Source organism: Lepisma saccharinum, chromosome 22 (assembly GCF_977018435.1).
Source record: "Lepisma saccharinum chromosome 22, izLepSacc3.1, whole genome shotgun sequence".
Classification (NCBI taxonomy): domain Eukaryota; kingdom Metazoa; phylum Arthropoda; class Insecta; order Zygentoma; family Lepismatidae; genus Lepisma; species Lepisma saccharinum.
Window position 1 is genome coordinate 47486270 of NC_139250.1, and position 27932 is coordinate 47514201.

General features: G+C 38.2%; 1 protein-coding gene across 2 annotated transcripts in view; it reads right to left on the minus strand.

Moving 5' to 3' along the window:
• The window catches only part of LOC146005019 (poly(A)-specific ribonuclease PARN-like), a 213550-nt gene extending 194439 nt beyond the window's left edge, over positions 1-19111 (minus strand). For both annotated transcript variants that reach the window (XM_083144149.1, XM_083144148.1), the window contains exon 1: positions 19031-19111. In XM_083144149.1, the coding sequence (XP_083000275.1) occupies positions 19031-19049 (19 nt within the window). In that variant the 5' untranslated portion in view covers positions 19050-19111. The remainder of the gene's footprint in view (positions 1-19030) is intronic.
• Positions 19112-27932: the final 8821 nt, after the last annotated feature.

A 27932-nucleotide genomic window follows, 5' to 3' on the forward strand; every position in this document is an offset into this window, starting at 1 on the left:
TTGTAATAACTAGGGAACGGAACTTTATGTGCTAAAAAACTCAGAAATATTTATTTTTTATGTGTCATAAATGTTGAAAATATGTGATAAAAACAGGAAAATATGTGACAAAAATAAAAACATTTGGTAACAAAAACAAACTATAGCATGCATTTTAAACACCTGAAATTAGTTTCTAAATGATTACCTCTTAGCGAGCTATTTTTTGGAAGAGTTGCAGTGGATCACCATAGTTCTTTCCAAATTCTCCATTGTAAATCTGTGACGATTATCTCTAAAAAGCATCTTATATTGTGAGAAAGATGGCTCCACGTCACAAGAAACAATTCTTGCATATTTGAAGCACGAAATGTCACTAACGCTGAAGTTTTCCAAAGCTTCCTCTTCCTCTACTTCACCTCCTTCCAAAACACATGCAATTTGGCACAATGTTTGAAAACCTTGGTTTTTCCCCAAAAATTCTGTACATTTAGACATTTAGATCCAGTGACTTCTTTCAGTTTCGTTTCTACTATACGGACTTCACCAATGGAAGCTGCCAAAGTGTTCGCGGACGATTCAAGCTTTCATATGGAATTAGAGAGAATGGACAGGTTTGTTGAGATGTATGCCAATTCGACTTTTAAGGAGGGCTCCATCAATAGTTCTTGCAGAATTCTTCTTTGTTGAGATCATTTACAACAGATACAATTTTTTTCAAAGTTCTGGGCATAACATCTGCATCGCGTAACTACAGGTGTAGGGGGAAGGGGAACCTCAGGACATTTTTGTTTAAAAATGTCTATTCTTCTAGGCGACTTGATAAAAACTTTCTTCCCATTTGAAACCAGTTTATCGACATTGGGATAAAGAGCTCTTATCTTTTCACATATTCTATGCAACGCATGCGCCACACATGTAACGTGCACCATTTTGGGGTAGCTAACGGCAAGACCACTGCATGTAAGCTGCAGCATCTGTCAAGAGAAGAACATTGTCAAATTTTATGTCTTCTGGCCACAATGGCTGCATTGCTTCATTAAAAAGCCTTGCTATCGTTACGTGTAGCCAGCCCCAGCTACTTACAGCTATTTTCTCCCGATAGGATCGTAGGCGAGGTGCCAGAAGTCTGCCAGCGAGCGTTTTCAAAGACAAACCAAACCTAGCACTCTCGATATGAAAGAGGTGCGGAGAATAAACATTTTTCCTTGGAGGATTTCGAGGTAGATGAAGTCAACGAGCGATTTTATGTATTTAAAATTAAAATTCGCAAAATATGTATTTATATACGGAAAACTGGAAAATATGTGTTTTTATGTAAAATAAAATTTGCTGTTTTGACATATAAGGCTATGATAAGAATTTTGGCAAAAATGAGGGTCTCTATCTTATCGCAGAAAAAACATTTATTTACCTAAAGTTCCTTTCCCTAGTAATAACCCTGTATAAGAGCAGCAGTGTTGCCAGCTTACAGAAAAAAAATCTGGAACTTCTATTACTATAGCATCAACCATATGGACACAGGATGAAGCACAACGAAAAAGGCTGTTTCTTGAGAATACGTAATGTCCATCCTCCAATTTGGAAAACAAACAGAAATTATGCAACATTTTCAAAAGTCGGGAAATTTTGAAAATTCTGCCTTTTCCCCCGGACCCTAAATTGTCTCATGTTGTTTATGTTATTTGGTTCTCATTATTACACATGAAATATATCACGAAAAAGCACTTGTTGAGGAGTTATAACACATCTTATAAGATCTATCTCATAATACTCGAAGGGAAACAAAGGACTTTTTCAAACTCCGCTCGTTAATAATAGTAAGGCCCGTACCCAGGATTTTCTTGAGGGGGGGAAGTCCGAAACCTTCGATACATACGAGGGTTGGGGAGTAAGTCATGGCAACACAGTATGTATGCAACATATATATATACAAAGTGTTCAGTGGATTTCCCGTATCTTACGTGTCCCTTGCAATTGTTGATATTGCATGATACACGAAACACTCTGTAGTGATGTTGTTAGCACAGATCGCCAAGGTGGCAGGTGTCTCGGGTTTAAATCCCAGCCTAGACAATGGTGTCATTTGTTATTTCATCATAGCTATCATCCTCATCTTCGCGATTAGCCAAAGGTGGCAGAAAAGCAAATTAAAATAAACCAAATCAATCAATCAATTATGGAGATATTTTAGGATGAGTACGTAATCTTGAATTTCAGTCTGTCCATTATTTGTCTTGGTCAGTTTATAAATACTGTCAATGCTTCTGACAACATCGCAAGTATCATTAATGTTTTGGATTTTGCTCAGGCAAGACTCCCAGGTTATTGTTTTCAAGACGTCTCTCTGAACGAGGAACGCTAGTGGCAACCCTGCCACGTGCCCCTGGTAGTTATGTCAGAACAAGAGCTTGCTGTGTTGGGTTGCATACGTACAGGATAGATTTTAAGCACTTATAGCGCAGAAACTAAGCGCTTTCGAGGTAAACTTTATAGGGAAAAGTTACTTGTTTTATGATATCTACCAGCACCCAAGCGTTGTTGAAAGAGTTTTGCGACACCCTGTATATATATATATATATATATATATATATATATATATATATATATGCAAAGGTGGACGGAAAATAGAGACTGCGGGAGGAAGCCTGACACAAGTACTTTACCCGCTGGTCAAGAGATGGCTCTGCGTGTTGTACTGGATGAGCACGGGGTACTGGGAAAACAGTTGTGAGTCATGGTGTAAGATGAAAGTGACCATATTGGAACAGTGATTGTACATCAAAGTGGCCGTTCTCCGGGGGAGAAATGCGAGTGAGTGTCATCAAGAATTGGTAGAAGCGTTAGGGAATGGCACCACAGTCCCATCAGAGTATTACAAAGCCTTCCTGCAGCGACATCTATGACGTGCCGTTAGGGAGCAGCGTCCAGATATACTGCATAATGCAATCATACTCCACGATAATGCAAGGCCACATAAGGCAGCTTGTGTACGGGACCTTCTGTGCCGATGGGATGGGAAGAATTGAAGCACCCTTCATATTCACCGGATTTGACCTCATCTCCAAGGTAAAGGAACCACTGCGTGGTACACGATAAGCGACCTGCATGGACATTGAAAATGCTGCACGACGACAGGTCACCCACTTCAGGCATGGTGCAGAGGATGGTGCTGCCGATGGTATTCAACGTCTTCCACACCGATGGCAGCGCTCTGTGGACAATGCGAGAGATTATTTCGAAGGTTTGTCATTATCAGGCAAGTTTTTGTAACATGAGCATGTGTATGTCACAGGGTCAGACAGGTTTTTGTAACATGAGCATGAATACATGTGTATGTCACAGGGTTGCTTGGGTTTTCTTTCATGATTCCTACCAACAAAATATCCATAATGGATACTCTTTCAGTTGTATATAAGAAATGTTTAATACATCCTTCGATTGTCGAAATATTACTGGGTTCCCATGACTTACTCCCCAACCCTCGTATATATATACAGGGTGTTACTAAAGTTCGTTTCCAATGCTTAGGAGGTGATTCTACAAGTGAAAATAAACACAAAAATTCATGTGACAAAATGCCAAAAACGGCACCCATTCGGAGTTATTGAAGTAGGAAAAAGTGTAAAAATTATGTTTACAAGCAAATCGTGGCACAACGGCCAACCATATGATTGTGGCGAAGGGCGTTCCACAAAGAAATGCAGCATGCTCTATTCAAAAAAGCACATGGCAGATGTGTGAAGTTGATGCGCAATGGATTCCCCAAAGGAAGCAAATGGGTCTGTTTAAGTCATGAGGGTAGGGAAGGGTTTAGCGAGATGTGTTATCCACGGAAAGTTATATGTGGAGACTGACAACTAAGAAGAAAGCGAATATCCATAGTGGACATCAGCATTACGTAGAAAAACAAAGATGGTAGTGGTGCTGTGCTAGGTTGTATATGTGTCGACATGTTCACTGTGTGCAGAGTGGAGGTGCCGAGGGAACCACATCACACACAATGTTCAAACTGTCTGCCATTAACTTCCACGCAGAGATGACAACGCCGAATCGACAATTGTCTAGTGTGAGCAAACAACCAAACGGTGTCTGCTATTGTCGCTGCGACGAGATCCTCGGCTGACACGACAGGTGTTTCGTATAAGAGGCGTTTCATCTCTCCCCATAGAAAGTAGTCCAGGGGAGTAATGTCCGGCGATCTTGCTGGCAAAGGGCGTTCCACAAAGAAATGCAGCATGCTCTATTCAAAAAAGCACATTGCAGATATGTGAAGTTGCGGTGTTAAATGCTGTCAGGGATTGTCCTGGCACCAGTACACGCGCTATAGCCAGTGCCCACAACACCTCCCATGTTAATGTGTGGAACGTCCTATCCGAAGAGGGGATGTACCCTTTCAAACTCCAAAAGGTAAAAGACCTTTTACCTCAGGTCTTTGACTCATGTGTGGTGTTTTGCCAATGGTTTTTGCATCACATGGAAACTATCACAAATTTTGTGAACAGGGTGTTGTGGACCGATGAAGCAATAAATGTTCACCAAAACGGGCATGTTCAATAGTAAAAACAGTTACGTTTGGGATTTTGCAAATCCACATGCAATTCTCGTGGCACACCATCAGCACAGGTTTGCGGTTAATGTGTGGTGTGAGATAGTGCATGACCATTTGATTGGGCCATACATTTTCCCTGTTCGCGTGTGTGGTGGTACATATCATGTATTTCTTCGTGATGTTTTGTCTGAACTGTTGGAGGACGTGCCCTTGGCACTGAGGCAAGGACTATGGTTCCAACACGATGGTGCACCACCACATTTTGACAAAAATGTGCGTCACTTCCTCAATGGTTTGTTCCACAATCGGTGTATTGGTAGGGGTGGGCCTGTGCTGTGGCCAGCAAGATCGCCAGACATCACTCCCGTGGACTTCTTTCTATGGGGAGATGAAATGCCTCTTATACGAAACACCTGTCGCGTCAGCCGAGGATCTCGTTGCAAGCATTAATGTCGCCACAGCGACGATAGCAAACAACACGGGGTTGTTTGCTCACACTAGACAATCGTTGATTCGGCGTTGTCATCTCTGCGTGGAAGTTAATGGCAGACAGTTTGAACATTGTCTGTGATGTGGTTCCCTTGGAATCTCCACTCTGCACACAGTGAACATGTCAACACACATGCAACCTAGCGCAGCACCACTACCATCTTTGTTTTTCTACGTAATGGTGATGTCCACTATGGATATTCACTTCTTCTTCATATAACTTTCTGTGCATAACACATCTAGCTAAACCCTTCCGTACCCCCATGACTTAAACAGACCCATTCGCTTCCTTTGGGGAATCCCTTGCACATCAAATTCACACATCTGCCATGTGCTTTTTTGAATAGAGAATGCCATATGGTTGGCCGTTGTGCCACTATTTGCTTGTAAACATAATTTTAGCACTTTTTCCCACTTCAATAACTCCGAATGGGTTCCGTTTTTGGCATTTTGTCACATGAACTTTTATGTTTATTTTCACTTGTAGAATCACCTCCTAAGCATTGGAAGCAAACTTTAGTAACACCCTGTATATATAAAATTGTCATGAAATATATGTCAATTATAAAATAATTAATAGCATTAATTAATTAATTTATTTATATATATTTATATTTATAAACATGTCTGAACGAATTAATTTGCTACATTTTTAAACTAGCAAATTAATTTATTTAACGACTGGTTCAAAATGTCAAGAAATTAGAAGATAGGTGAAATGTTTTTAATAAGTGTTACTTAGATACTATTTAATTATTGCTTTTTATTAAAAATGATACCTAAATTTTCATACTTTCATGGTGTAAATCCATTAATGCTCTCTCGAAAGAAAATATTTCCTTATCAGAGTTGTAGCTAGAGATTTCAGCACCCATGACGAGAATGATTTTCGCATTCCCTGCACCGAATTTTCACCCCAGCCCTACCTAGATGTAGTTGGCATACTTAGACATTGTAGAAATTTTATGTTGAATCCAATAAAAAGAAAACTTAGCATTCAAGAAATGTGGCTAATAAAAAGACAGTCGGTTGTGCATCGTACACCATCTTCATTGAAGCAGTGTGTGTTATAGTTCAAATCTGCAAAATCGATTGCAAATTAAAGATAACTATGTGGGGGGACAAAAAATGAGAAACTTTAAGATGACATTTGTTTCCCATTAAATTAACATGTAAGTGCTATGTTTTATTCCTGAAGAAAGGAGGTGAGAAATGGAGGAGAAGTAACAGGTCGGTCTAATTTCTATGTTCCAGTGGCCTAGGGTGACAATGACAACCACCTTGCCAGCTACGGCTCCATTCCTTACTAGTCCAATTTGACATAATTTTAACATCTTATCTATGACTGCAGAAGTACGTTTTTACCCCATTCTGTTACCAGCCCTAAAGAGAGAAAGAACAAAAGATGTTATTCTTAGAAAAGTATGTTTGAAGTCCAAACTAATTGCTTATCTTTGTTGTTATAACACAAAATCTTACCCTCGGAAAATTTTAATTGGAGAAAAAGTTTAATAGAACAAGATCGTTGGTGTAAAGGTGGGCGATCCCCCTTCCGCAAAGGGAATTCGTGCCCTGAATGTGACCACCAATGCTACGGAATTATCCTTCTAATGAAGAATATGTGTGAATGTGAATTAACCACAAAAAGAGGACATTTTCTATCAAGTTCGAAAAAAGTCAAAACATGAAGTAAATATGGTGAACTGTCCTGACCAAATTGGAACATTTAGTAGCTTCGCTAAAATTACTAAACATTAGGGATGGGACTGATTAATCGGTACTCTATCGGTATTGGCCAATATAGGCATATCGGTGTATCGCTAAAATTACAGATTATTTTTCTGATCCGATATATCAATAAATATCTGATAAATAAGTGCAAAATTCTGCCACTTTTGTTGTAATTTTCATGGATAATCTCCATGCTCTAATTTCTAAAAAAGTAAATGTCTACATATGCAACTTCTCTTGCACTGCAGTCACATTGAAACAATTTATTAAGGAGGTCAATGAACCTTTCAGGTTCTTCAAGGACCACTTCTAATTTTATATCAGATCGGTAGAATATCGGTTATCGGTAAATTTAATATTGGTAATTTATCGGTATCGGCCAAAATTTCATATCGGCCCATCCCTACTAAATATAGTAGAATACAGACTTCTGGAGTCTGCCTCTCTCCAGAGACAACCCATTGATTTATACAAGAAGAAAATCTAAATTCTTGCAAAATCTTAAAAATTATCCATCGTATCAAACATAAAGATATCCTTTCTTAAAAATGACGACTTGAAACCAAATTGGATTACAAAATAGATCATCCCCATTAAAAGAACAAATAATATTCTTCCATGCTATGGCACCCTTGCCTCCCCCCCCCCCCACCTCACCCCCTTGGGTACGAGCCTGGTCAAACTGTTTTTGACTCTCAGAAAATATTCAGACAATTTTTAAAATGATTCTACAGAAAGTCCCACATAACCAGTACAATGTCTGCAGTGGCGCAAGAGTCTTCCTTTATAGCAAGTAGTGTCAAGAGCCAAGACGGAAAAAGTCGGAATATGGATTGAAAGGAATGGACTTTCCCGACTAAATCAGGATGTCTGATAGCCTTGCATCAATGTCTATAAAACTAAAATTGCCAAATATTGCAGACTGCAGAATTCTGGAGCCTATTCATTTGTGCAAGAACAAAATCGAAATTCTTGCAAAATTTGAAAAATCATCAACGTTATTTTCATAGGTTTTTATACGTTCAAATTAAAAAAATATATATCATGGCTCGAGGGGGGGGGGCATGGTCCCTGTGCCCCCCCCCCCTCTAGGGTACAGGCCTGCTAGTAACAATGAATAATAATAGTGGGAGCTTCTTGAAGACAAGTAGTAGCAGACTCTGCTCTTGAAAAGCCAGAAAACTGTGATGATGGGACTCTATAAGCTGGCCATGCATCTCCCAATGAAAAGCTGCATGGCAGGCAGTGTTGCACCATGGTGTTTACTTTAGGTATGTGTCACCCTCCCATGAATTTTGTTCTTTCGAGATGAGATTTAAATGTTAAACACAAGCTGAATTGGGCATTGTCTCTTTTCTTTGGAGAAAAATCAGATTCTTTGAGGGAATGAAATATTTTCATCCTCCCTCCTAACAAGCATAATTAGAAGAATTTTACCAGAATTTTTTCATTTGACAAGTCAGCATGAGTCAAGGCAAAGTGAATAAAATAATTCAAAGATGTGCCACTGTTACTGTCCTGCAAATATGCACGGTCATGTTAAAAATTATTCACGAGTCTGTCAAAAAAAAAATACTGAAATTGTCTCAGACAATAGAAAAAAAATCTTGCCATGTACAGAAATGGCTAGCCTCTGTGACAGAGAGATTAGCACACTGCACTACGACACTAGGGGTCCCGGGTTCGAATCCCAGCCTGGGCGAAAAGTGGCAGAAAATAATCAGCAATGAGGCATAATTACCCTGTCAATTACATGAACACAAACACACTTACTGCTGATTTTCTGGAGAATTATTTTTCTCTTCTGTTCCTTTACATGCTTATTTGTTTGCTAGCTGTCTTGGATCCAGGCACCTCCTGCCATCTACTTCAAGTGAATGGGTGTGCGAAGGAGTTTAGCATTAAAACAATGCCTCTGAATGCTTTCGCTGTTAGTTTAGGCAAGTCAGGTTTATGCATCTCAGCCATTACTACTCTCCATCCATTCTAAGCATGGAGTCCCAGTAAACAACGTACGTGACATTGGAGAAATAGCAGCCCGAGAACAAACACTTCAACAGCTGATCATGGTATCTAGTCAACATCACCCTTTGAGTCTCATATGGAAATACGACAGTCCAAGAGTACAATAAATAAGGACTGGTTGCTCAGTGAGAACTACAGATGCGTACATATGTTTTTTTTATCACATTTTCTCCAATAAATAGTGCGGCCCACGTTCTTTTTGTTTCACTGTGATTTCATCATGCTACGAATGCAATTTTAACATGGTTTGATTTTGATTTACTTCTGTTAGCACATACTGCGAAGTTTTAGCGATTACTTAAGATTTTGTTCAACATATGCTTTCGTTGTTAGGTTAGGCAGGCCAGGTTTGGTTCTCTTAGCATTAAAATAAAGTTCCTAAATTCATTCTACTAAGGTTCCGATTTACTTCTACATTAATTTCCACTAGACTATGATATGTACAGTTGCTTGTCAACAGAAAATACATTGTCCATGGGAAGCTCACTTGCTTGCGTAAGGAATTTTTAAGTTTTTCTTGTTCAACATAAATATCTTTTTTTCCAAAATCCAACTAGTGCTCATTACTTAAAGGAAGGTTCAAATTTCATGTGACAATGATTACCAAAATTCTACTATAATTAATCTTCCTGCTAGGAGAATTTGAAAAAAATCATAAAACAATTGGAACTGATACCAATAGTGCTTTGCAGAAATTTAAAGTGTGCTTATTACTACCTCGAAAATTCAAATTTACTTTCACAATCATTTCCAGTATAATTCTTGGTAGCATTGACCCTTTATATTCGTGTGTGGAAAATTTTGCATTGTTCTTTATAAACCTTTTCATGTTGCTTCTAGGTCATGGAGTTTTATGTGAAGTAATGTGTGGTACTATTGGGATCAAATATTTTGGTAATTTGTGGGTTCTGCACCCTGAATGAAACTTTATGTTGGACAAAACATGAAAATCTATTAAAAAAAAATCAATGTAAATCTTGAAGTGGTACAGCTGGTCAAAGGGCCACTAATTATTTTTGCATATTCGACATTCATAACTTTCATCTGTACAATGTATAATCCTAAAGGAATGGTTGGGAAGTTATATCATCCTATCTTACATACTCAACAACACCGCTGTAATAATTTTCTATAATTTGATAATGCTTTACATAAATGGCTGGGAAGGATCCCGACAGGCACAAGTTGTTGCTTAAAAAGTTAAGCCCACATTGGCAGGGCTCGAAAAATACCGGTCGCCAGGTTGCCAAGGCGACTAAAATTTTCAGCCTGGCGACTGTGATCTTTTGCTGTATTATGTACAAAATTTTGATGATTCTTTACTTCCGTGGGCGAGGTTCAGCCGGCTGTTCTGCCACCTAACCTGTGTCATGGAGTATGGCCAATATTTAAGCACCTGCTAGTGTTGCCAATTAAGGAGGATATGTACCAAAAAAGGCACTTTTTCACCACTCAACTCATAAAATCGCCAGTCAAAAATCTATCAAATGCTGCACATGATCAATATTGGTCGCAAATGACAGATTGACATGGCATCCGACATCTAATTATAACCCTTTGATAATTTCTTACATATTAATTTAACACTGCCTTTCGCCAGTTATTAATTTAACTAATTTTATGTGTGGCGTAAACTGATATTTTTTAGCATTGAGAAATATCCCAATGGATGAGGCTTTATAATGCAGAAAATCCGGTGTAAATACCTCTTACGCTTTTCAAGATATAGATTTTCAAAGTTTGGTTTGCGCGACTTTTGAAACACCGTAGAATTCACAATTGCTAGTAGGTGGTTTGTTGGCACCTAGCTCTGAAGAAGATTTTTCGAGCACTGCACATTGGTATTCCAAAACAGTAAGTTTTGCACATAAAGGGCAATTTTCATGTCATTTCAGCACTTGTCACTTAAACAACGTATTTCAGACCGTCTGTTTTCTGGAAAAGCAAAAGAAACACTTATGGACATAATAGGAACACTGTGTTTGAAAGTTTACAATACCATAAATCATATAATTAGCCTTTCGTTAATTGTGATTTCCCCACCGAATACAATTCCAGATGATAACGAGCTGTTTCCCTATGCATTTTATTTCCTTAGGTTAGGCCTGTTAGGTTTGGTTCTCTTAGCATAAATATCGTTGAAGTGAATGTCGCGAGTGGAAAGTGTGCTACCAAACATGTTGTCACATTGATATACCATATTTCTAATACAAACAAATGAAAAAGGCGTTCAACTGAATGCCTGACCTTGAGCAAAAGCAGGGAGTTTGGGCAGTATGGTAAATTACTCATGTTTGCGAGGGGAATATAATTTAACGTAGACAAATGAGGTAGTCCGTATAATACTAAAGTACCGAAAATTGTAATGAAATTGCAACAATGTATTTTAAATAGAGGAAACTTCAATTTTCGATACTATTACATTTAGAGAGACGAAGGGGGAGGGAGACTGAACCTCTTTTCCTAATCTATTCATGTGCATTTTCCTGGCTAAATCTTCTCACAGAGTAACGGAACGCTGTCTAATCTACAAGCATTAACAATAGAAATCCACCCCTTACCTAAAAACCAGTAAATGACAAACAACCTTTTTTATAGGGTCAATGGTTTTTTTTTTTTTGTAACAATTTAGGGGGTATCTGGCCTTCCAAGCCACCAGGAAGTGAGAAAACACACATTTATTGCAATAAGGTCAATATACTGTATAAAAGTTATAGGGGATTTGGTAATTTGGCAACGGTTCGGTATATCGGAAACACATTTCTTCATTTTTACAGAAGAAACTACTTACGGAAAAGAGTTTCTCTAAGGTTTCCAATGTTCGTCGAGGTATTATCTTTCATCGTGGAATCTATTTGACCAGGAAATCATGAATTTTTCATGAGAAATATCTCACCGACGCACAATTGCCATTGCTTTCATTTGCTTCCCCTACGTGAAGTGGATGTGATGACGTAGCCCCCTCTCAGTGTTTCCAACCCTTTTTTTTTTTAACTATGCTTGCCTAACCTTATTGGAAATGGTTCGTGGGGCTATCTGTCAATCACCCGTGCATAATGTACAATTTCCACACGTGACGAACATGATAATAGGTATGTTTCGGTGAAGAAGGTTGGAAACACTGTACCCACTATGGTAGTCAACCTCTGCCCGCAATATTGTGTGTTAGGAATAACAAAAACTACTCTCTATGTGAAAAATTGTGTTTGTTTTCGTGTAAAAAGCATAATGGAACCTCGAACTATGTTCCGTAATACACAATTGGTAAGTACGAACCATGCGAAACACAAAATATTCGATTTTAATGTGTCTCCGATATACCGAACTGGTACCGGTAATTTTATTAAAATTTTGCCAGGTGAAGGTGGACACTGACAAACAGTGTACAGAAGGAACATTAGAAATGAGAGTTCAACTTTCACAATTTACAAATAATGGTACTAATCTGATATTCCCCGGACAGATTTCTTAATTTTTACAGAAGAAACTACTTATGGTAATAAGTTCCAGTAGCATTGTCTAACATCCGAGAGGTGTTTGGTGTGATGTGGGAATGTTTCATAGCGGAAATTCATGTTCTCTGTTGGAAATTAATTCTCCGACAGATAATAGCGTTTGGCACGTACACCTTCGTACATCATCACGCATCGTGATTGTGTTCTGTTCATGTCCATTGGGTATCCAGTGTTTCAAACTGTCTGTGTTTGCAACGAAAGTTAGAAACATGACGTGTCGTGGATGCATGGTGAAATTCGTACCGGGTGTGGAAGATCCAGTGGATTTTTTAATTTAATTGAACATGGGATCGAAAATGTGGCAGTGAATGTAAGCTACTTGTTAGAAGGAATGGGCTGTGGGCATATGCCTAATATGACATGTCGTGGATGCGTGGTGAAATTCAGGTAAGTTTTCCGTATCCTGGAAACTGATTTCTTCAAATTTAAAAGTTTGGGGCTCATTTGAGGGCAGGTGACTCCGGCCAATTTCTAACATGTCTTTAACAGGGACTCTATAGAGAAAGCCGGGTAGCCGGAGTGGAGGCAGAGCAGTGGTAGCGGTAGGGGGCGTAAGGTCAAATACCCCACGGCAGAGCCCGGAATCGGTGGGAAATTTGGACTCAAATATTTTTTTAGTTTAAATTTCCCACAGATTCCGGGACGGATAGCCCCAAAAACCATTCACGGATAGCACCACGAAACATTAAAATTTTCTTCGTAAAACAATGCGAAAAAGTTTTGAAAAAAAAAAAAAATTGGATCAGATGAGCTTTGTTCATGGGTTCCGAAGGTTGAAACACTGCATAACGAATGAAAATCGACAAAACACAAGCACAACGCGCGATTATGTAGGAAGGTGTATGTGCCAAATTGTGTCTCAGGCAATCGAAAAGACTACGAGAAAGAAGTACTCATAATGTGAAAAATTGCAATTCCTTTGATAAAAAAAACAACGTGAATACACCTTAAAGAATGTTCCGCAAAGCAGATAGGTAAGTACAAATGTCAAAAATTGACAAAACGAAGAAGTTATAGGTGTCCGGGGAATATCAGATTTTTGTATCATATGAATGTGTGTCATTGTTTTCAGCTTGAGGAGATACATTACAACAGAGTAATTAGTGATTTCATGTGGTATCATTTATGACATCATTGCCAATTCCAAGTGATGTTAACTGCATGTTGGGAGTTACTTGTTACGTCTTTGAATTTTAGTATCGTGTATAAAATGTAGCTGCTTTTGATGTAGTAAATAGGAAATGTATCAGTTAACAAGTTGCACATCAGGACCATACATTAGGGGGTATCGAAAAAAGCAAAATTTTTAAGATGCTTTTGCGGTAGAGCGGAAAAGTTGCCTCTATACATAAGTAACTTCTGTTCAAAATTTCACCACCCTAGGATAATGTCTTCTGTTCTGGCAAGGGACGTGAAATTTCAAAAATTTAGTAAAATCGGCAATTTTTTTTTTATTTTTGAATTTGTTTTCAAATTTCACAGCACTTTGCGGTAGTGTGCAAAAGTTGCACCTATGTATGGTTAATTACAGTGCAAAATTTGGCGCCCCACGGACAATATGTTCTGTTCTGGCAAGGGGCCTGAAATTACCCAAAAATCGACAAATACACTGTTTTTCATTATTTAACTAACATTTATTAAACATAAACCAGAATTGTCATACACTCGCATACTATTAGATATAGGAATTAAGAAATAAGTATTCAAAATTAAAAGTACGAAAATGTGTGTTTTGTAGGTAATAATAATGTAAAATATGTGTCTTTAGGTTTTGTACTGTCTCTTGCACCTAAATTCAGGCATGGCCTTTCTCGATTTCAGAGTGCAGCGAATAAATCCATCCCTTTTTTTATGACCACACACTTTCTTTGAGGCCTCCGTAACCAATTTTACTGTTCTTTCCACAGCTTGTGTGTGGCATGGGAACTTTGTAAAAGTCCAGTCAATTGGTATTGGTTCTTTCAGCATACTTTTCAAATCTTCTGTAGTCACATCATCGAGTATTGGTGGTGGAGTTACTTCGCTGGACGACCAGTCAATTAGTTCGATATAGTCGTTTGCTTCGAAGTTTATTTTTGGAATATCGAACTTTCTAATCCCAACGTGTCCAACCGTCTCACATGATTCTCGTGCTTTTATGACTCTTCGAATGCCAAGGGCTCTGATATGTGTTCTCTTATCAGTCAGCATCGCGAACAGAATGTTTTCTGGAGATGCGAAGTAAGCATTCCGAGAAATCACTGGGTCGATGACGTTGCGGTTAACTTGATCCAAGTATCTGGATGACTGAATGAAATGGTAAAGATGCCGAGCTCCATCCTTAATTGAATGATGGATTTTGATGCGGAACCAAGATGGCACATACACCCTGATAACGAACTTTACTATGGTACGTGAGTTGTCTGACGGTTCCGTGGTGGAAACATACAGTCTTAATATCCTGTTGGCTGTTGTCAACCACGGGACATGTTTAGGGGACCTGGATCGCGCTTAGCAAGACCTGGAGGACACATGCCTGAGCTAACGGCGAGAGCAATATCCCTCAGATACTTCTGGTCCTTACTCAAAGTGGATATATCATCTGATGGCAAGGTGCAGTTAACTGGCTCAAATGTTACCACTGGAAGCAGCTCACACGCCTTCAAAGATTTTCCAATGCAACCAGTGTAGGAATTGTGTCCGGAGGTGGGACCATCGAGGGACTCGAACAAGTGGCGGAGAGGCAATTCGTTGAAATGTAGTTGACAAACAGCCCATTGCACAGCTATCCCGATCTTCAGTTCAAGACGACGCAGTACCCCATTGTGAACTCCAGTATTTACGACCGTTCCGTCACACTCTAGAACAAGAATATGGTTTAAACCTCCGGGCACTTCTGCTGTGATATAGTCGTAAATACTTTCAGCAATGGCCAGACTTGATCCTGAAGCTGGTGTAACATGACCAACGTAGCTAGATCCTGGTTGTTTCACCAAGGAATAGTGTTCCTCTACAATTGTTCTTTGGTAGTATTTATCATCCTCCTTTTCTGTTGACAATGTTTTGTCACGTCGGCCATCGAAGTAAAGACCTGTTAAATGATCATTGTCAATGTCCGAACTCTCACTCTGAAATCGAGAAAGGCCATGCCTGAATTTAGGTGCAAGAGACAGTACAAAACCTAAAGACACATATTTTACATTATTATTACCTACAAAACACACATTTTCGTACTTTTAATTTTGAATACTTATTTCTTAATTCTTATATCTAATAGTATGCGAGTGTATGACAATTCTGGTTTATGTTTAATAAATGTTAGTTAAATAATGAAAAAACAGTGTATTTGTCGATTTTTGGGTAATTTCAGGCTCCTTGCCAGAACAGAACATATTGTCCGTGGGGCGCCAAATTTTGCACTGTAATTAACCATACATAGGTGCAACTTTTGCACACTACCGCAAAGTGCTGTGAAATTTGAAAAAAAATTCAAAAATAAAAAAAAAAATTGCCGATTTTACTAATTTTTTGAAATTTTACGTCCCTTGCCAGAACAGAAGACATTATCCTAGGGTGGTGAAATTTTGAACAGAAGTTACTTATGTATAGAGGCAACTTTTCCGCTCTACCCCAAAAGCATCATAAAAAAATTTGCTTTTTTCGATCCCCCCTACCATACATTCTAGGCTAGCTAGGCTATCTGCAAAGCCTGAAATCTATAAAACAAAATACAGGAGAAAAATCCATCAGAAATTGTAAATAATATTATTCATATCAGTGAGATGATGATGCTGATTCTGGAGTTGGCAACCTGATTTCTTATGAGTTGGCAACCTGATTTCTTAGGAGTTGGTAAATTTATTTCTATTCATAGCCCAGGTTTTGGACTCAATATACGCCACTGTTGCACATGGTTATGTTTCAGTGTATATAATATGGGATTATTGTATTAGTTGTTCAGGATTATCATGAGTACCAGTTGCTGAATGTTGGTCACAATAATGTGATGTCAGCAACCCAGCTCTGGCTCATTATTGGCCTCATCATATAGGTGAAGCTCGTAAGTGTGCCTTCAGAGTCAGAAGTGTCAGATTGTTTGGCATGAGTTTACAATACCGGACCACTCTCCAATTTCTATAAAATTTCACATACTTACTAATTTTGGTGTCCTGATGACGTATCTGTAGTTCATATTTGGCGGTCACTTGTTAAAACTGTACATTTACGTGTAAAAAAAAAGGTAAAGTGCTCCCCTGTGCATAGCACCACACCATGAAGGCATATAGGGGGTGTGGGGGTAACGCCCCACACTTTCTTGATCCGGTCATGAGTGGGGATGATGTGATCAGCATCACGCACCTGACCACCTTTACCCCCCAGGGTTTCCCCCAGGTACCCATGCTATACGACACTGGGTGGGCACCGGGGCCGCTTCCATTATTAGAAAAGTTCCCGGATTTGAACCGGCCGGGGATTGAACCCGGGACCTTTAGCATGGTAGTCAGACAGATTACCGACTGAGCCACCGCGGCCACACATTTACGTGTAGAACTTGTGAAATAACCTTGCAATTTACCACGGTGATTGTCCATACACAGAAATTCGGAACCATCTTTCGCAATTCGTTAATGGTCTTCCTTTACGCACAACAATGTTGCTGACGTCCGACGAGGAATGCCTACATGGTTAGGTTAGGCCTGTTAGGTTAGGTTCCATTAGCATAAATACCAAAAAATTAATATTTTAGCTAAGAGTTGTATAATATTTAAGCTAACTATACCTTGTCTTGCCTGTTCATTTCTTCATGTTGGGGAAATGGCATCTTCCGTGGAGCTGTTGTTCTTATGGTAGGGTTACGTTAAGAAAACATAGTTTATTTCATTTTTTTTTAGATTTCCATACTTGACCGCCAATTATTACATGCAGATTCGTGATTAGGTTTCACAAATAGTGAGTAGGTGAAATTTCATGGAAATTGGAGAGTGGCCCGGTATTGTAAACTTGTTCTGATTGTTCTACTAATTTTTAAATCTACAAATTTGATGTGTTAGCTTGATGCCAATATTAATTTTACATTATTCTTCGAATTTGCAAGTGTTTTGAGCATGTAGAACAAAAGGTAACAGTTTCATAGATCGGAGACACATTAAAATTGGATATTTTGGGTTTCGCATGGTTCGTACTTACCATTTGTGTATTGCGGAACATAGTTGAAAGTGCCATAATGCTTTTTACACGAAAAGAAACTCAATTTTTCACATTCTGAGTCCTTTTTTTAATTCCTTTATTCGCTTCCGTAACACACGTTATGGCGGACACATCTTGACTCACGTTGTTGGTATGCAGTGTTTCAACCTTCTTCACCGAAAAATACCTATGGTTGTGTTCGTCACCGGTGGAAATTTTATATTATACAAGGGTAGCTGACGGATAGCCCCACGAACCATACACGGATAGCCCCACGAAGCATTCACGGATAGCCCCACAAAGCATTCACGGATAGCCCCAGGAACCATTATGCATGGTGACTGACTGATAGTTTCACGAAATATTCACGGATAGCCCCACGAACCATTTTCGATAAGGTTAGGTTAGGTTTTGTTACGTTAGGCAAGCATAGTAAAAAAGAAAAGGGGGTTGAAACACTGACAGGGGCTTACGTCGTCAAAAGCTTCCGGTTGTCGTAGGGCAAGCAAATGAAAGCAATGGCAATTGTGTGTCGGTGAGATATTTCTCTTCAAAAATACATGATTTCCCGGTCAAATCTATTCCCCGATGAAAGAAAATACCTCGACGAATGTTGTAAATCTTAGAAAAACTCATTTCCGTAAGTAGTTTCTTGTGCAAAATTGAAGAAATGTGTCTCCAATGTATGAAACTGTTACTGAACGAACAAAATTGTTGTCTTCAAAAAAGTGATGAAAGTAATGTAGAATACGAGAAATTGGATATACAATGGTCATACTTCAGGATTAAATATTTCGATTATTTGTGCTTTTCGATCTTGAAATAAATCTTAGGTTTTGTAAACATCTGTCAGTTAATGCACTTCGCACCTGCAACCAAGGAGTGGGAAGTTCATATTTTAAAGGTATGTATGTAATGTCATTACATTGATTTCCTTATATATTTGGCAAGGAATTTGGTGCGATTTAAAGGTATTGTTAATTTTACGTTGATAGGTTAGGTGGGTTAGTTTTGATTCTTAGTAATTTTTCGTTATTATTAGCATTTGCAGGTGATTCTGTGCCCGTATAACGAAATTTTATTTTTAAAAAGTGGAGCGAGTAGCGGATACGAAGAATTTGACATCCTCTTCTTACAATTGTTATAAATAACTCGCTTATTTGTGGTTTCCACATATTAAAATAAATGTTAGGCTTTGTAAAACATCAAAATCTGTAAGTTAATCTTTAAAAAGTCGAAATTTTCAACGGTGTACGATCGGTCACCGGCCGTGCTAAATGAGGATGCCATGCAGTGTGATACTAAATACTACTACAGGTAAACTATTTATTGTGTTCAACTGATTGACATCTTACTTTAGGCGTGTACACTAAAGTCTCCATGTGTTGCATACATTGTTGTACAAAACGGCACAAAAGTAAGTACCAATTTGATGATGTAAATTTTTCATTATACAAATTCAAAACATTTACACATGATTTATGGTTTGTGATTAATGATACACTTTAGCCAATAACTGAACACACAACTATTTATGGTAAACTATAAAATTTTTATATTTATATGCACTCACTAGTTCTTGTCACATCCATTTCATCGGGTTCGAACGCACACGACTTTGTGTTTTCAGCACCACCGCCACTGGCCTCTGGTCTAGGATAAGCTGCTGGAACATGCCGCACTGCAGAGTGGGATAATTTAGCTCACAGTCCTCGCTGTGAATGATTTCTCCACTTTTCGGGATCCCCAGTAGTTGGGAAAATTCCAAATATTCTTGGCCAAGAGTGGTTAATTCTCAATGTTTTCTGCACTATACGTGACTGAAACTTATTCTAAGTAACATTTTTTTATTCCAGAATTAAAAAAACAATCACTTGAAGGCAGTGCTTGTGAGCGGATAGTGTGAATTCACAGCAGACGACGCGCTGGAACTGAGTTTTCGCATCGAGAAAACTTGTTTTCTCCCTATCCAACTAAATGCTATTTTCTCTCGGAAGGGGTAGCTTTAATTATTGTGACAGCAGTTAGAAAAAAAATTGTGATGTGCCAAGACTACTATAATAGAAGGAAAGGCTGGGGTCAGACACGCCTCCTTTCGCGACTGCCGTGAGTGTGACGTCATGGGCGGACAAAACCCAGCTGAGTATTTACCCCAAACGGAAATAAACGTCGAAAGGCTGATCTGTTTTGTTCTTTTCGCTCCTTTTTCCTTGTATTTCTGGATTGTTGGGTTCAGGGTGCGAATTCCTGGAGGGGACGAGGGGGATATACCCCCACTAACAATCTTGGCCTCAAAAATTCCCCGGGGGAAAGAGTTTTTGTTAGAACAAAGAAAAGATTAACAATTACTTTTAATTTCAAATATACTTTACTAAGAATAATATCGAAAACACACACAAATTAGTGTGGTTGTGAGTGTTGAATGCTTTCTGTCTCAAGAGATCATTATCAAATCTACATCAATACGCACAATAAAAGTAAAACAAGAATGCAAAACAATAGTAACTATGAAATCTAATTGATTTATATTAACATAGTGGCTCAGTCGGTAACGCGTCTGACTACCATGCTAAAGGTCCCGGGTTCGATCCCGGCCGGTTCAAATCCGGGAACTTTTCTAACGATGGAAGCGGCCCCGGCGCCCACCCAGCGTCGAATAACATGGGTACCTGGGGGAAACCCTGGGGGGTGAAGGCGGTCAGGGGCGTGATTCTGATCACATCACCCCCACTCACGACCGGATCAAGAAAGTGTGGGGCGTTACCCCCACACCCCTATACGCCTTCATGGCGTTGTGCTAAGCACAGGGGAGCACTTTAACATAGTGCACAAACTAAACAAAAACTTACACATAATAAAACCCAACTATGTCATAATTTATTAACATCTTTATCCGGTTAGTAATGGAATTAGTTAGCTCCTTTACACTATCTGATATGTATGAAAGTAACAAATTAATTAATAATCATAACAATGATTTTAATTGAGTAATTTATTTTTACTTTTAATAACATTACAAATATGTACATCGCATAATTCACACATATGTTTGTGGGGAGGGAGTTGCAGGTTAAGAACTTTCTCCCCCTCACCAGTTTTCAATGATTTCGCACCCTGGTGGGTTGTGAGGTGTCGCAGTTTACAATGTGTAAACTGCGACGTGTTGTGATCTCCAATGAAAAATAAAAAACAGCGGGTGACAATATATAACTGAACACATCGCATCTAACGAGACTTCTTAGTGGATTGCGATACCAGTAGTCTCATTAACAACATCAAGCTACCATACACTTCAATTGGGTTACAATTATTAGAATAAAAAATAATAATATTGTAATTTTTTAATAAAGGCTCTCGCGAGTATAGTAAGATAAAAACTGCAAGCATACCCCCCCCCAATTTAATATCCAGTCCTCCACCAAAATTCCTATGTTAATGTTAGGTGCACTGTTGGTATTGAAGAGTTGAATCTCGACCTCCTCCAAATAATTTAATTCTCAATCGCCATACCAAAATTCCCACAACCGTCTAAGAGCAACAGTAATTAATACTCAAGACTTGGCTATCTCCCATCCTAGTGCTCAATTTCCTTACTATAGAGTTGGAAACTTCCCCAACCAAGGGTAATTCGACATTTCACGATAAAAATTTAAGGTTTAATAGCTGGATATTATGCACCTTAAATAGTAGATACCGTGTTGCCGAGAGACGACACTGGTATGTCTCGTCGCGTGAAAATTCCATCTCTTCTCGTGTCTAGTCTCGTTAACAGCACTAATAATACATAGTAACTGTTATAATTCCCTTGGAAATACACAACTTGCTATTTATATACGAGTGATGCTTAAATGACAACGTAGTTCAACTTCTGTCCTCCATTGTTCTATTATTTATTCAGTCAAATTTTCATCACAATCGCCCCCCCCCCCAAAAAGTTAAGTGGACGCAACCAGCTTTCACATACCTGCCTGTGGGCACCCCTGTTCGACATCCCACTGATATATATATAAAAAGTGAGCCTCGACTTTCTCCAGTTCTATGTCTCAAGTTTTCGTTCATCACAAAAGTTGTTTAAAGTGTTTGTGACATAATACACACGGAACTTCCTCACATTCATCTCTGTGTAGTTCAAAGATTCATAAGACTCAGAATTGTAATCTGAATAAGGAAAATTAATGAAGAAATAAATATCAATAGTCGAAGCAAAGTTCCCAAATTTGAAGAAGTTAAGTGAAAACAGCTCCTCTCTCACTCCTAAAAGAGAGCAATAGATGAGGTTGTTTTCTTTTACATATTCAACTTATCCATAATTTTGGCTTTCTGCCTTTCTTTATTTAACAAAACGCATCACCAGGCATATTAACTTCAATTTTACATGATACTTTGTTACGACCTTACTTATTTTGTAACTGAGATTCCATGTTAAAAGAAAAATTGATATAGTGTTACCTCAAGTCATTGTTAATGTCCGTGATACTACATGTTGTGACGCAAATATGAACGCGTCAATCAAGGCGTTGTTGAACTAATGTATTCACCTTTTTGTAACTATCTAATGAAGACAGCTCGCTTAAGACAACGGGCATTTATTATGATGTAAATATAGATTTGCCAATCAAAGATTATCCATGTTTGATGAACTAACCTAATTGTAATTAAATAATGGCGGAACATTTAAATTTGTATACAGTAGAGCGTCGATTATCCGAACGTCGGTCAACCGAACGACCGCTTAACCGAACTGTGTACTCGCTCACTTTCAGATATCTGTAATGAAAAAAGTACGTGACTTAGCTGCTCGTAAGCGTGTAGGCTTGCTTAGACAGACCAAAATAAAGGATTTTTTTAAATGTTAATTTTGTGTACTGTGTGTATTGTTCATGCAAAATGCGTACGTAATATGTACATATTTTTGTTTAATAAACTGTACCACATACTATATATTCCTACTAAAGTTGCCTTTGTACGTTACTTTGTAATACATACTTAAAGAGATGCCTGTTTTTATGAATAAATTTACTGTACAGTACTTCTTTTTGGCAAATAAACATGTACAGTTCGATTATCCGAACAAACCAGTTTTCCGAACACCCATGTCCCCCAATTACTTCGGATAATCGACGCTCTACTGTATTTCCAAAATGTAAGATTTTATCAACGTTAAAGAAATAATTGTTAACTCAAATGAATATGTAAACTTTCTTTGTAAATTATTAATTGCCAAACTATGTATTTATCAAATATCTTTCTGTTGTAATTTAGAGTATTGTAATAACAAATTACCTAAAGACAGGTGTTCGAGGCTGGAACTTTGGGTATAAATACGAAGGAGTTTGGTCCGTGAGGAGGTATGTTCTGGTGTCAGTCTAGGAAGAAGTGAATAGGTGCAAGCCGCTCTTCTGTAAAACCTAGACAGGCCAAATAGGAACGGTCTAATCTAGGAAGAAGTGAATAGGTGAGTAGAATGACAGCATTTTGTTCCTACGCGTCAGCAAAAATTTGATGCGCCTGGTGTTATGTTAGATCCGGTTGTAGCGGGCCACGAGTGATTTTATTGTTGAGTCAGCAGAACGTGTCTGATCACCTTGAACACATCGGAAGCGGTGGGGGGAGGGGGGTCAATGGGTTTGTCACGTTGTTTCTTGATGTATGCTAACCTAACACGTGCGTATGTTTGTGTGTGTGTGGAGGAAATGCGCGCGCAACCATTGCGTATGATTCAAAGACATGAAGAAATGATTTAAAGATGGCGCCGAAGGTGCTTTACCCCCGAAAGTTTAGCGGCTAAGGTTATTGCTCTGTAAAACAAGAGGCGTCGAGGGTTCGATTCCTGGTAGAGTCAATATTGATTGGTTGATAGATTGAGTTAGTTTTTTTAAGTCTGTTTTATGCACGGCAAAACTAATCAGGATTGGAGCTACAGTTGAAAAGTGGTGATTCGGACCACTATGTGCCTCCACCGAGTATCGAACCTGGGACCCGTTGATTACAAGGCGACGATGTCAATATTGAATGGTCTCGATTAGCCTGTGTGTAAATAAAGGCAACAAAATGGTTGAGTTCGAAAATCGAGTTGGGTTAGTGGTTAATGTTGTCACCTGGCAATGAAGAGGTCGCGGGTTCGATTCTCTAGGTAGTTAAATTAGGCCAATTGTTTTGTCCCGCCATTATAGGTCCCGATTAGTCCATCTGTGCATAAATAGTATTTCAATAAAATCAAAATGGCGGCCGCGTTTTGTGTTTAGCGGCGGCGGCGACCGGGGCGCGGCGCGGGGGGTGTTTTTTATTCCGCGAGATGTTTTAACCAAGTGGTTGAGGGTTCGATTCCCAATGTTGGTGAAAATTGGATATTCAATTGTATTTGTTTAAAAGTTCCGATTAGCTTTTTGTGCACAAAGAGAAAATGAACTAATTGGAAATAGGATGTTTATGCTGTAATGAAAAGGTCCCCGGGTTCGATTCACAATGTCAAATTGGCTGATAATGATGTTGTTTAAAAAAGAAGAAGTGTGTTGAGTCCCCATTAGTATTTAGGCAGGAACAGATATTAAAAATCAAAACAAAATGCCTTTTGATTACAACGCAAAGACTTTACCGCTAATGTATAAAGATAAATTAGAATCTGTTGTTTTGCCGTGTGGGGCCCCAGTACCGATTAGCTTAAATGCATAAAGAGTAGGTAAAATAACCAAGATGGCCGTCACTATTGTTTTGTGATCAAAGAGGAGTCACAGGTTCGATTCAATCAAAGGAGGCAAGATTCTATGTTTCAATTCCATGTAAAAGTCTAAAGTTATGTTTCGATTAACCTCAATGCATAAAGAGGAATTAAACAAAAACAAGCAAAATGGCGACAGATGTGATAAAAGAAAAATTGAATTAGTTTTTTATAGTGACAAGAAAAAATAGCGAATCATTGTTAGAAATAGAATGAAAATAAAGATACTTGCCTTTGCGTGTCCAGCGCTGTGCAGAAAAGCTCTCATGCTTTATCTCCGACAAGTCCACAATACACATTTTTTTTTATTGTATAGTTAATTATTAATGTTGTTATTAACACAGATTCTTACCAGTGTGAAGAAAAGCTCTCATGCTTTATCTCCGACAAATCCACAATACACACTTTTTCATTATATAGTTAATTATTAATGTTGTTATTAACACCGATCATGCTTTATCTCCGACAAGTCCACAATACACATTTTTTTTATTGTATAGTTAATTATTAATGTTGTTATTAACACAGATTCTTACCAGTGTGAAGAAAAGCTCTCATGCTTTATCTCCGACAAATCCACAATACACACTTTTTCATTATATAGTTAATTATTAATGTTGTTATTAACACCGAGTTTTACCAGTGTGAAGAAAAGCTCTCATGCTTTATCTTCGACAAGTCCACAATACACACTTTTTCATTATATAGTTAATTATTAATGTTGTTATTAACGATTGTTACCAGTAAAAATATAAACCATGAGGATTTTTAAAGGGGTGATAAGTGAAAAAAAGCCAAGACATATATTTTATCCCTGTTTATTACCAATATTTACAAAATTCAAAAGAGCCGCACACACACACACACACACACACACATACATATGTAAAATGTTTATATTGTGTCACCAGTTTATCAGCATGTTATTTAACAAGTTTTTATTCTTCAAGTTTGTTCACTCACCCACATAAGGAATTGTGTCACTATCATATCCATTTTCTGATGCAACCACTGAATTAAAATGTTTCACTATTTTTTCCACAAGCATGTTCTCGCAAAAAACAAACACTTCTTTGGAAAGTCTTTTTCCGTCGATGTTTTGTATAGACAAAGGCTCAGGTTTTGTACATCCATGTAGATGGGAAAGCACAAACTTCTCCTTATTACATGCATGGACAGGGGAAATATCTGTGCAACCGAAACATTGTTCGCGAAGGTCGAGAATGCAAGATTCCACACAGTTTCCAAAATATGATTTCAGATACGGCGACACTGTTTCACACATAACTTTCGCATGCTCGATGCACACAAATATCTTCATAAAGTTCCGCCACGAACTTTCTGCGATGAACACTATCTCCAGGGAACCGTAAGCTGGTTTCTTCCTTATAATGATCTGACGGCGATTGTACAGTGTGGTTATCAGCAATTCATGTTGCTCACTTAGTGGGTAGGAAACACGAGGCTGCTCACCTGGAATAGCGATGTAATTGTCGATTACTGGAAACAATTCCTGAAGAGCGTGCCACTCCTGCAACTGTAGTTCAACACCGGCCGCCCGCTTCTGTGTAGCCTGACCACAGGTTGGAAATCCAGATGAGAGGAAAGTCCGATTGAGATAACTTTTGTTTTCGAAGCATTCAAATAGTACACGTGATCAAATAATATCGACTGGCGTATAAGACTAGTTACTTGTTTTTGTTCTTCAGGTAAATGCTGATCGCTCTCTTTCTGAAGAACCCCCCTTGAAATTAGTGTACGGTTGAAATCTTTTTTTCAGCGGCATCGAAATAGAGGATTCCATGACTAAGAACTGCGAGATACTGCATGTCGCAGCGTGCAGGTATACATTTGAAGAAATGCGTGGGTGTGATTTTGAGACGCATGCGCGCGTAGCAAACCAAGCATGTGCTGGACAAAAAAGGTGGAGGGGGCGGGGCATTACAAAGATCAATGGTGAGAGAAAAATCAGCAGAATATCATAAACGTCATATTGAGAAAATATTGGATAACAAATATTAATTAATTTAATTAAAACATCAACCGCATTGTCGATCTGAAATTAGGTTTATAGACAGGGGGCAAAATGGAAAATATCGACGATGTTCTAGTATTGGATTGTTTCTGTATTTCCATCGGTATAATCCTCCACCACCTTTGAAGCATACTGTTTTATCCTCTTTTTGAATGTAAAATAATCCTGCTTCGGACAGAGCTTCTACAAACGGGAATTCTTTTGATTGCCAGTTTCTGAAAGAGGACAATCTAGCATTGAAAGATCCCATCTCTGGATATTGCGTCATTGTTCTGTAAAGACACAAAACAAGATAAATATTATAAGTAAGCTGTTGTAAACTGTAACGCTACAAAATTATTAATATACTATTAGGACTATATGTAACTTGTATAAAATTTCAAACAGTATTTACTGTCAATATTTTCTAGTATACGTACCGAGTATTATAAATTTAATTTACGAGTCAGCAAATAAGTTGATATAATATTGTCGTTTTTTATCGGTACTGGGAATAAAATTTGAAATTTATGCATGGGTTTACCAGAGGCTCTATGGAATAAATACAGAAAACAGTAATGCCCACAGTACACAGACCCGTAACTTTGTATCTGATGAGTGTTGTACGTATAGAATTTAGAGTTATTTTCCAAAAATCGCAAATGGTTATGCACATGTGGAGGTTTTCCGTAACTATCAAAAAATTCCCCCCCGGGAGTTACTGTCTATGTAAATTGCTACCCAGTGCTTCCCGGGGCTATCTTTGGGATCTGTATTTACAATCAACGCTGCTGGTAGTTCCACATGTACAGGTAATTCATTAGCTGCGAAAACACCAACATGATGATTGTCAAAGGCTCTATTTGATATTAACCCGTGAAGCAAATTTAAAGTCGACAGCATTGCTGGACACTAAATAGTAATATTGTGCAACTCACCTTTTTATACTTCAAAGTAGACGGTACACGTCAGAGTAGATTCCAGAACCAATTTGATCTGGGTCACCAAGCTGTTTATCGTTGTTGAAACAATGGAGAGCTATCTAACACAACGCAGATGCTCGGAATATGTAGGCGGGGTTTACAAACGCGCATGCGTACAATGCTATCTGGCATTTGTTGTGCTGTTGTAAAATGAATTTTGTACTATAAGAAAATTGTCTGTATGTGTGTGTATATATATATATATATATATACAGACACACGCGCATATTTATTTATTGATGAAGTGTGTATATATATATATATATATATATATATATATAATACAATACAATATAATATATATATATGTAATTTGAAGATACAACATATCAGTAAAATCTAACAACTAGCAAAATATTCATAACATTCGACTTTTATATTATATGTAATTTAAAACATTCTTCACAGTTTGAGAAATGGAGTGCTTGTGGAAACACCCGTTCTCTGCAATATTGGCTGGTCCATCAGGATGTGGAAAGACATATTTTGTGAAGCATTTTCTCCAGTGTTTCCCCAAATGGTAAATGTAAAATTCAACAATATTTTGGTGTGCTACGGGGAATGGCAATCTGCATACAATGATTTCCCTGGTTTTGTACAATTTCGGGAAGGAATGCCTAATATTGACCAATTTGTGCCAAATTCTGGACCTCATCTTATTATTATCGATGATCAGATGAGGGAATGCGATCAAAGAGTCACAGATTTATTTACAAAAGGGTGTCATCATCGTGATATTAGTCTTTTCTTTATCACTCAA